This window comes from Oculina patagonica, chromosome 2 (assembly GCF_052425735.1).
Source record: "Oculina patagonica isolate OP01 chromosome 2, crgOcupat, whole genome shotgun sequence".
In the NCBI taxonomy this organism is placed as follows: Eukaryota; Metazoa; Cnidaria; class Anthozoa; order Scleractinia; family Oculinidae; genus Oculina; species Oculina patagonica.
The window spans coordinates 38,343,258-38,354,395 of record NC_135759.1 but is presented as its reverse complement, the minus strand read 5'-3'; the positions used below and the strand labels follow the sequence as shown (position 1 = coordinate 38,354,395).

Below are 11,138 nucleotides of genomic sequence, written 5' to 3'. Positions count from 1 at the left end.
TTAATTAAAAACCAGTTTTTCAAAACACAATAAACGAGTTTGACGGGTTGTAAAATCTGCTTATTTAGCAGAGAAACACAGTTCTATGTTGCCTTTGAAAAATGAACTATCGAAGTGAATTAAAAACTCTTTCTTTGATTTACAGCCTTTAAAATACGTACGCAATAATTTCAAACCATTTTACAAACGTGCGGAGTCGAGTTCACGACAGCGCCATGTGTGCAAATATTACATCAGCCAACATTGTATCCATCTTTGTTTTACCAAAAGGCGCGTTTAGATGGAAATTTTGTCAACAGAGAAGATTTTTTTATGCTAACATGAAGAGTACTTGATAGATTTATTTGATAACAACTGAGTTTGGCGTCACTTGAACTGGAAAATGCGGATGACCAAACGAGACCAAGTTACTGACAAGTTGTAGGACTTTCGATTCGTACTGCATAAAACAATAAACTTGTGACGAAGGAAGCGAATTTCTGGTGGAAAGCGTTAATATTTGTTTTGATGGCATGTTAAACCCCTTTCAAAAAAGTCGCTAAAGTGTCGGATTATGCAAATCCATGAAAGTCAGTTTGCATATATTAGCCGCAAATTCTGCATAAAGACATAACTTCACGGGGGAGTGATGAGTCTGTAAAAAGTTCTTTTTTTAGTACGTTCTTCCATTTTTCTTTCGTGTCGTTTTTGTTTTCGGCAGTTTTTCATAAATTATGCGAAACGAAGTGCATGGTCTGCTTAGTATGATGTCAATGTTATTCTCTATTCTGAACTACCTGACTATCTTGAAGCACCAGTTGGGACAATTTGATGAACAAGACATGGACAAGACCAGCCATTTGATTATAGTGCATGAACAAGACCAGTTTAACTACTCCAATAATTATTTTATTCCACAATGCTTATCCTATAAGTAGATAACAATGAGCTGTACCACGGAAACAATAAAATAATGAAAGCAATATTTAATGTTTTTACAACAGCAATTATTTACTCGGAAAAGCACCGCTTATTGATATTTCGACGTTTTGATAGAGTAAACGGTAATCTTGGAATCTTGGAATCTTGGAAAGACTCTGGATACCTGATTCGGCCCACGTGCACGCGCCCCATACATGCAGATAAAATAACCTGATTACAAATAAATCACATGATTGTATTTAAAAATATATTTTTGCTAAATATATACTTGATAAATTAAACAAAATGATTTTGTCCGGTTGTTCAAAGGATGGAAAACACTATCCACCGGATAAATCGCTATCCCGTATGTGTTGTTATCAGGGCCTGGTTTAACACTTGTCCTTGATGAAGGTAGCCTCCCTTAGGGGCGATCGTGTTTCACTCCTCCCCACGAAGTGAAACACGATCACCCCTAACAACGACTGCGTGGGAGGCTATGATAAAGGCAACCAGTCCCTAAACGTTTTTTAAACGCAGCTTGATATCGTCCAAAGTAAAACAGTTGAATAGATAAAGGAGAGAAATGATAACAGAAAACTCACAAACTAAATTCGAATTTGGCCTTAATCCTGGATTGTCTTAATTTGCCATGGATAGGTAAACCATCTTTTGGACAGCCGAGCTCAAATGTGTGACTGCTCTAAAAATATCTCCCCTAATCATATGAATGCATATTGTACAAAATGGTTTAAGATGTGGCTTTACAAAAAAAAAAGCTTTTTTAAGCTCACAGCCCCCTCTCTTTTCCCCTCAAGATCTTAACTTTCAAAACAAGCCGCTCCATATTTACTATATTTCTCTCTATAAACTTCATATCTCTCCAAAAATCGGGTAAGCCTAGAGGAAAATCTGGACTATGCCTCCCTGGTTACCACATCTACTTTTTTGTTTTTGGTGTTACATTTTGATGAAAGAAATAAGACCCCCGGGGAACTAACAGAGTTTTATGTCTTTTTATTTAAATAATGATCTTCTAATAAATGAATGTGTGTCCAGCGTGCAGAAATTTTATTGCCCCACTCAGCCTGACCCGCGGCCGAGTCGCCTCTTCTAGTTAAGGGACACACTTCGACAGTTGTCTACCAGCAGCGGTAATTCAAAGTTACCTCTTTTTTTCGGCTTTTTTCTTATACAGTGCTTATAAGCCCCACGTTTATACATCTTAGTGTAGCTTATTCAAATATATACCTTTTTGCTGCCTTTTAGCAGTTATACTGCCTTGGACCTGTTTAATAGATCTATATTGAATTACGATCCAAAGACTTTGTTCAGTTATGTCCACATTGGGTTAAGTTCGTCTCAACTTAATAGTACAGATGCTTGTTTTTGGACCCTTCGTCGTCATTTAGTGGTTTAACAATCTCGGTGTTTCCTTTTTTCCTCGCTCTAAATCGTTGAAATAATCGTACAAGGAACACCACCGGTATACACAAACAAGATGCACAGATGAGAAAAGTAATTATGACGTAGCACCAGGAAGGGTACTCCACGCTCTCTACTTCAGCCTGGAGAAAACAAATAAAGAAAAAAAAAAGGATTAAAAACTAGTTTTAATAGACGGAATTGCTCTTGAAATAATCGTCCCATACCCAGCCACTAATGTATTGTTAAAAATCGCTACAAAAGGATCATCAATGCCAATTTCGTTTCTTGACAACTAGATTGAACATGGAAGTTTTAGTCTTTTTATGGCACACAGTCGAACCACCCTTATAAATAGACACCTTTGGGACTAGATATAATTAGTGTACAGGAGAGGTGTCCGCTTATCGCAGGTTAAAAATGTAGTGTTTGTGGGTGGCTAGGACCATTTAACTAAATGGTTCAATTCATAGTGGGAGGTGTCCTCCTACCGGAGTTATCTGTTAGCGTAGGTTCGACCGTAATAAAAAGACGTTCTGCACTTATTGAAACAGTCCAGCATAAACAAATACAAGGAAATGAAACAATTTACCTTATTTGGTCTCCAAACTGAGTATGTAGCTGGTTTCATTCCCATGAAAATCACACTGCAGACAAATATCACCAGGACTATCACTGGAGACACAAACCGCCAGGTTATTTGCCAGTACCAGCCAGGCCGTGCGTTGATCATGTACTCTATATCGTCACTGAACCTGGAAGAGCCGCGAAAAAGATTTATTGCACGCTTGGGACTAACTATTTAGCACTCAGTTGATGTCGCGAGACAATAGCGAGACACCTTGGTTAGCTAGTTAACTAGCGCTCCGGTTAGCCTAAATAGCGTTCGGTTAGCCTAACTAGCACTCCGGTTAGCCTAAATGTGTAAATAGTGTTCGGTTAGCCTAACTAGCACTCCGGTTAGCCTAAATAGCACTCCTGGTAGTCTACTTTAGCTTGGGTTGCTTGCGCTTAGCTTTTATATTAGGGTTAGGATTTCTATCTAAAAAAATTAAGATTCTTGCTGTTGGTCGTCGGTGGCTTAGTGAATATCATTCCCGCTCGGCATGCCGGCGACCCAGGTTCGAATCCTCTTAACTCGTGTATGAAAAAATTAGAAGTCTCACGACATCAACTGAGCGCTTAATAGTCACTCCCATGTACGCTTATGACCAGCATTTTACGGTATGTAATGTTGAGCGTTTTAAGCCTATATAATGCTCTCGTGTCAGTCCCCACCTGTTAGCGCCGTAGATCCATGAAACTCCAACAAGTTCAAAGAAGCAGATGAACAGAAGCGGTAGTGTTGCTGTATAGCTGTCGAACATCTGCAGCCAGAACTCCCCAGACCTCTGACAGAACAGCAAACCAACCACCATAGAAACGAGACACAAAACTCCTAGAAGAGACATCCGACATCAGATGTTTAATACATGCGCCGCGCTTGGTAAGACAGAGGGACCAGAAAGAAAATTTAACTTAAACAACATATACAATAACAACAAAGATTCTATAGAATCGCGAAATCAAAAGACCCAGACGTTAATTGTAAACTTGGCCCAGTAGAACCGGCATTATTTGACTCCTGCAGTTTTTTTTTTTTGAGGCTGATGATGATTAAGGACAGGTTTTTTTATTCATTGCTGAGATATACCTTGTCGTTGTTCCTACAGCTTATTATACCTCGAATAAATGCTTGAGGGGCGTATTAACAACTTCAACTTGGAAAAGCCGGCGTTTATTCAAAACCAGGCGTTTAAATGGGAAAATACAGTACGCTTCAAAGAAGTTTTTGATGCTTTGCTAAGCGACGTTGTTTGCAATTTTCCTCGCAAACAAGAAAAACTTTTCTTGCCAGTGCACCGCAAAAATAACAACACACGCTGCACGAAACATTGCCTAGTGCCAGGCCTAGTGGAATAACGTTGAATACGAGTAGCCTCAGTTTTTTTAGTCCATCGAGTGTGAAGCAAAAAATACTGAGCTGGTGTAAAAATTGTCGTAGGAAATCGCGGCCACTTGCCTGCTGATGGACTGCTCTTAGACTAGCTCTTAGTAAAAGCTTACCTGTGAGTATTTCCTTCCGCAGAGGAATCAACTTCTGATTGTGCAGCGGGTTGAGTACACCCTCCAACATGCCAAACATACTGCCAAGACCAAGAGACAACAACATGCAAAAGAACAGTACTGACCACAGTGGAGACGCGGGCATCAAAAGTATGGCTTCAGTAAAGGCAATGAATGTCAGTCCAGGACCTTGAAAAGTCTAAAGAGATCGAAAATATCAAGTATGCATAGTTTTGAATGTTTAGAATTGGCCCACGACAGGGAAACGAACGTACAACTTGTGTTTTTGTCTATTCTGTTCTAATCTGTCTGTCTGCCTTTCTGCCTGTCTATCTGTCTGTCTGTCTGTCTGTCTGTCTGTCTGTCTGTCCATTTGACTGTCTGTTGAACAAACATAACTCAAATAAGCTAGTATGTAGGAACGTACAGCAACTCGTGTTGTTGTGTATTCTGTTCTAATATGTCTGTCTCAGGTCTGACTGTCTGTCTGCCTGTCTGTCCGTCCGTCGTTCTGTCTGTCTGTCTTTCTAACAAATATATTTCATTTTGAGCAGGTAAATGCAAAACTCCTTTCCTTTGGTGTACGATATGTGTAAAATGGCCAGTTGTTGTTACCTCTGATAACCAGTGTTCTAGATTGTGGCATTTTTCATCAAAAGTCATTCCGGAAGGAAGATGAGTATTGTTCACTCCACCATATAACGCCAAGCAGTTTGCATATGACTCGTGTGCCTGTGAACACAAGACGGATGCCAAAATGAAATGTGTGAGATATGTACAGGAATGTTCAGGTTTCAAATTAACGAGACTCTCCAAGTACACCTTACCTTAAAACCAAGGACCGAAAACACTACAACAGCCGCAAAGACTGACGTGAAACTGTCGGCCAAAGAGATAAAGATGGCGTCTCGCCGGCAATTGTTGTTTTTCGGGTTGTAACTTCCCATTGCAACGAGTGTTCCAAAACCAACACCAACAGAAAAGAACACTTGTGTAGCGGCCTCCAGCCAAACAACAGGATTTGCTAGTCTGGAAAACTGAACGTTAAAATCAAGGACATTAATCTATAACCTGACCAGATTCCTCTTAGCTTCTATCTGTATCGTACCGCTTGACCTTAGTGGTATAAAGGGGTTGACCAGATACTATGCATTTCAGAGGGCCTATTTTACTCTTGTGGTTTGGCGGCTTAAGCCAATTTTAAATGTCGGATTGCGGGTACATTCCTATTTATTTGGCGGTTTACGGTTAAGAGATTATTGCTGTTTCGGTCTTTAGGGAAACAAAGTTCTAGGAAGAACCAAAAATGGCGACGTGCAGAATGTACGACCCCCTCTATAATAGACCCTCATTAAGGAGGCTCAATGTAGTTTTTTTAGCCTAAGGGTGGTTGTTTTGAAAATTAAAATTACCTAGGAAGCCAATTATTAAATTAAAATTACCAGAAAACGTCAATGGTTGCTATGGTAACCTTTGTGACAAAGTGACGGGTAAAAAATTAAAATTTGGTCATATTTGATCATTATGGTGTATTTTGGCAAAAATCGAACATTGGCTTCCTAGATAATTTTAATTTTCAAAACAACCACCCTTCGGCTAAAAAAACTACATCGAGCCTCCTTAAAGTGAATTGACTTTAGAAATAAAAAGCTGTATTTTATCCACATTTTTTGTTAGATAAGTCTGTTTCACATAAGTACTGGCGCATAGCTATGGGTTTTTGTTAGAACGAAGGCAATAGCTATATAGCTCAGTATGGCGGGGAGAGAGAGACCCTGGGAAAGAGGTTGCTCTAAAATCTCTGCGTCCAGCATTTAGTTGGGTTATACAACTGGATTGTTGTACTTGAGATCACATGGTACTTGAGCATGTACAAGAACTCAAAGTGAACGCTGATGGGGACTCCTCGCGACCTCAAGTACAAGGCGTACTCTAATCATCCGCGTAATCAGTACGTGCACGGGGAAATTGTCCATGTTAGTCGTGCGTAATCCATCTCTATCGCCCCTTATTTAAACCATTCTTGTTCCTTTTTTGTTTTATCTGATTTTTATCGCGTTTATTTCTTTCTTGCTGCTGGCAAATCATTCCGCTAAAGTTTTCGTCGTTTTTATGTCATTTACATTGTAAAAATGATTTGCTTTCCTAACGACTACTTAACCTAAACAATTCGATATTGAAAATGCTGTAACTGTACGACTTTTGAAACAGTTTTTGGGATGAAAAAGCTAGCTTGTTTGGTTTGTGTGTTTTACTGAAACGCCTGTGTTTACCTGAGGCTTAAACATGTGTTTTATTCCATCCACGGATCCTTCCAGTGAAATCGCTCTTCCAAAGAAAACTGCCAACACAATGTAAGGCATTGTAGCCGTCACGTATACTGCCTGATGACAAAGAGAAGAGAAATATCAGTATACTGAGTATAAAGTAGGATATTTTGACTTTCAAATGAAGTGAAAACTCGTTAGCATGCTAGAAATTAGCCCTGCACTGACAACCGACCGAATAGCGCTGGGCATTTTTTACGTATAAAACTTTAGCTGTTTATATAATTCCCCTCTTATGCAATGCAAGTTATATTACCTTCCCGGCCGACTGGACTCCGCGGTTGACGAACAAGTACTGGACAATCCATGCCAGCAGTAACACAAGGCACAGATGCCATTGGAAATCACCCATATCCTCAATGGATGTTGTGGAAGTAAGCGTTTTTGTGTACCAGTAATACTGCGTCCGACCGGCAAGTTTACATTCCTCGTTTACGGTGCAGTTTGGACCACTGGGACAAGAGGAGTAAGGCAGGGGGTCTTGAAACGATGCAAACAGATAATAAAACGACCAGCCAATGATCATGTTGTAGTACATGCAGATCAGAACACACACGACGGCCGAAGCAAGCCCTACCCCTCCCAGGTAGGGGTGAATAGCCCTCCACACGCCCATGGGACCCTGACGGGTGCTTTGACCAATGGCAAGTTCCAGGAAGAACAGTGGAATGCCGAGCAAGACCAGGCTGATGAAGTACGGGATGAGAAATGCACCTGGTGAAATGAACAAATGTAATTATAATAAACCCGGCTGTTATATTTCAGAAGCTTTTTCCATCTTTCTTTCATCACAGAACACTTTGCTCAATTTTCTGTGCACAAATGGAAACGTTCATGACATATGTATCAAGGCGTTACTTTGAACCAGTATAGTTAATTTCCAATAGAACAACTCAACTCATTCTCCCATCCTGTAGAAACAACCGCATGAAAAAACTAAACAAACCGAAAAAAAATTGCTCTTGTTTTGGGAGTAAGCGCTTGCCGTTACAAGGAGTAGGGAGAATGATTCGGCAAGGGAATTAAATAGTTGACTAGGCCTAGGTGCTTTCAAACAATAATGAGACAGTGCTCTAGAGAAGGATTAATGCAAAGATCTGTATATTTATATCCATGAGATTGTTTAGAGGAGTATTTTTTTTTTCGCTTTTTTTGCCGTATTTGGAAAGGTTAATGAGGTTTTAGAAACCTCAACCTTTAAGATCCGCGCCAAGAAGACGGTCCACATTTCATTCTGTGTATGTCAATCAAATTAGTAAAGTGGTTTTCCCAATAAAGAAGTTTACAGTTGAGTGTCGTTAAGCCCAGGCTGAAACGATCAAACATTTTTGTCCAACATCATGTTGGAAGAGCAAGTCTGACCGTTTAGCCGCCTCTCTCACCACATTGCATTTAAATGGTTTCCCATGTTTCATCTAGATCAAGCATTTTCATCCAACATTTTGCTCCACGAGCAAATGTTTGATCGATTGGCCACCGCTTCAAAAACAAAGCAAGCCCAAGCGGGAAAAAGCAACCAATCAGAACCGAATCTATATGACGTCGTTGCATATTTCGCGGTAAACGCACAACGTTATGTGGGCTCACATTCCTCGATAGTTGTGTGCGATGCACAGTGTAGACGATGTTTGATGACGTCTTTGATAGTTTCCCTGGCCAATCACAAAGTACACAGACAATCCAGTGAACCAATCAAAACTCGAAGCAAATACATCGCGTAGCCGTCACGAAGCGCGGGAAAACATGCGCGAGTGAGACACGATTGGTTTTGGTTGTACTTCTGATCAGTAACTCGAGATGTTAACTGATCTGAGCGAGTATTGCAAAACCAATGCAAACGCAAATTACTTTCGACACTTAAAAAAAAATCGAAAAGCACTTTAGGGACCATTCATTTTTTAGAGGGGGGAGGGCCGGGGTCCCTGTGTGTTTCAGCTTTTGGCCCTCCCCCTGTAGTGTGTGGAGGCCCTCCCCTAGTGCATGCGCCCCCCCCCACACACACACACACACTCCCTCACTCCCTCCTCCCCGCTTGCTTCTCTTCTCGTCTCCACGTCCCTCCGGCGAAAACTGAGCATCAGAAGTGACCTTTAACGCTCAAAAATGCGAAAAATAACAAACACACTTAAGCAAGGATCAAAACTAATTAACACAATGGTCCATTTACGTGAGAATTAAAAACGAGAATTTTCGTCCTCGTGGCATCGTTGATTTCATTGTGGTGGGGCTCTGGGGCCACTGAGGACGAAACTTGGTCGCTTGTCATTTGCAGGGATCGTGCGGCATTGTCCGCAGTTCAACGTAACATTTTATTGAAGCCAGTTTTTTATAAAAATTGGTTCACTCAAAACTTGTTTACGTGATCATCTATTGGAGAAAAGGTAATTTCTACGATCTTGCAGAATTTAAAACAAAAAAGGCATCCCATGAAGCGCTTCCAAGCACCCTGTCCACAATCTTCTTCCCCTCTTCAAACACTCCTCTCAATAACCGCGCACTGAAAAAGTAAAGTAAACTGAAATATATACAATATGTACGGTTCTCACTACTTCCTCAAAAACACCATCAAAACGACCTCCTTGGAAACTTTTCATAGCTGGTGGTCGAGAAACGCACGAAACGATAGGCAGATCAAGTAATATGTGGCTGGACATCGACTGGCAGCCTCTAAATTACCTTATTCAACTTGCGAAATATTACATTTTCTGCACAAATGTCTCAAGATGAACTTTGTTTCCAAAGCTTTCTACCGGAAGCATAGGGAGCGAAGAAAAATCAAAAAATTTTCAGCTAACATGGGCTATATCGAAAATTATAAAATAGGTAAAATAAATAACCGGGACGTGGGCTCGGGGAAAAAAATATAATTGCCAAAAGAAAAAGGGCGGTAGGTAAAAAATCTTGCTCGATCCTCACACTGTGGTCACTACGAGTGACAGTATCACTGATCGTCAGATACAAAAATCTAAGCGATACAACAAGCTGCAAATGCATAGATCATACTGTTAAAGAGCGTTCCTCCGAAGACGAGCACCGCGGGCGGGCTCACAATCACTAAGATTATTGGAAATGCAGTGTTTTCGCCCCCCCTTTGAATCGAACCCTCCCTGCCACTGTAAAAAATAAGTGACCCCCCCAAGATTCCTCCGCCCTCCCCCTTCTAATCCCTTAACTGGTGAGGAAAACCAAACCCAAAAGCATATCACATTTTACCATCACAACCAACCAAAAAACCAATTATCGAGTTCACAAAGCTTTGAGTTGATCAACCGAAATAGAAAACGATAACTATCGATTCCAGAAATTTTTTAGTTATGAAGCTCTGACCCCTGATGGGTGGCATCAAAAAAATGTAGTTATTACAATGTCTCGGTTCTGTCTGCTTATAGTAAAAACAGTTATTAATAAATAACATACATAAAAGATAGATTCCTCAAGTTCTAAATATGTCGCCTTTACAGTTAACTCGTGTTCAAGAAAACTGCTATCTCTCAGTTTGTCTGAATCTCAGTTGTAAATCCTTTGTTCCATAGTCATTGTATAAGCTGTGTGATTCTGGGTTGATTGAAGGATTAATTTGATCGGAAATGGTTAAAAACATTTGGCTAATAACCTGGTGTAATAGCGCGTGACCAATATCGCCAAAAATTATCTCTGCGGTTCATTTAACAGGAAACAAGCCATCTTTGGTCTAGTACAAAATACATTTGTTATATCAACTTTCAGCGGAAACCAACGCAACTACGCTTTTTGTCGATTTTTATGTTGTTCGTTTGAGAATCGATCAACATTTTTGCTGAAAAATCGAACTTCTATCGATCGCCAGTACCTATCAATTGCCGAGTGCTATTGATAGATTTATAATATATCGAATTTAAATATCGTTTTTTTTCCCGCGATTTAGTATGACAGGCTTACCTCCTCCGTTTTTCTGGCACAAGTAAGGAAATCTCCACACATTACCGAATCCAACAGAGAAGCCAAGAGTTGCAAGTACGTACTGAGCTTTATTTCCCCAGGTCTGGCCCTCTTGAACATCCACATCGTTCTCTACGTCTCCCTCGGAATTGTCTTTCGTTTCGTCGACGCTGTCCGCCTTGGTTAGGGCCAGTGTAACGTGATTGTCGCTTAGATCTTCTCTAGACATCGTTTGGCCGAGTTATGAACTGCGTGAAACGACTAAAAAACAGCGCCCGTCTAAAGCCTAGCGGACAAGAGGGTTGAAAACATGAATAAGAATCAATAAAGTCAAATCTTGAAAAACCGTGCATAACTGGTTTGACGAGTTGTAAAATTTGCTCATTCAAGTTTTTGTTAAACGTCAATGTTGGACGTGAAAAATTGAATGTATTTCACGCGTGACCTCTGATAAGCAAACTT

The 11,138-nt window shown here is 40.4% G+C and overlaps 1 protein-coding gene across 1 annotated transcript; it reads right to left on the bottom strand.

Annotated features, from left to right (window-relative positions):
• Positions 1–2,015: 2,015 nt before the first annotated feature.
• Positions 2,016–11,050, bottom strand: LOC144644651 (sodium- and chloride-dependent transporter XTRP3-like). The gene is made up of 9 exons (XM_078504186.1): positions 10,677–11,050; positions 7,015–7,472; positions 6,705–6,815; positions 5,259–5,468; positions 5,047–5,163; positions 4,432–4,630; positions 3,604–3,763; positions 2,918–3,080; positions 2,016–2,468 (listed from the first exon to the last, which is right to left on the bottom strand). Exons 1-9 carry the CDS (start codon positions 10,903–10,905, stop codon positions 2,268–2,270), a joined length of 1,848 nt encoding a protein of 615 aa, XP_078360312.1. The 5' UTR covers positions 10,906–11,050; the 3' UTR covers positions 2,016–2,267.
• Between the last annotated feature and the right edge of the window lie 88 nt (positions 11,051–11,138).

Bases quoted from the DNA above. Each gene is read 5' to 3' on its own strand.
- LOC144644651 (XM_078504186.1), bottom strand. From the start codon at position 10,905: ATGTCTAGAGAAGATCTAAGCGACAATCACGTTACACTGGCCCTAACC. The intron at 6,816-7,014 runs GTAATATAACTT...CTTTGTCATCAG, and splicing joins GAGTCCAGTCGGCCGGGAAG to GCAGTATACGTGACGGCTAC. The intron at 4,631-5,046 runs GTAACAACAACT...CGATCTCTTTAG, and splicing joins TAGAACACTGGTTATCAGAG to ACTTTTCAAGGTCCTGGACT.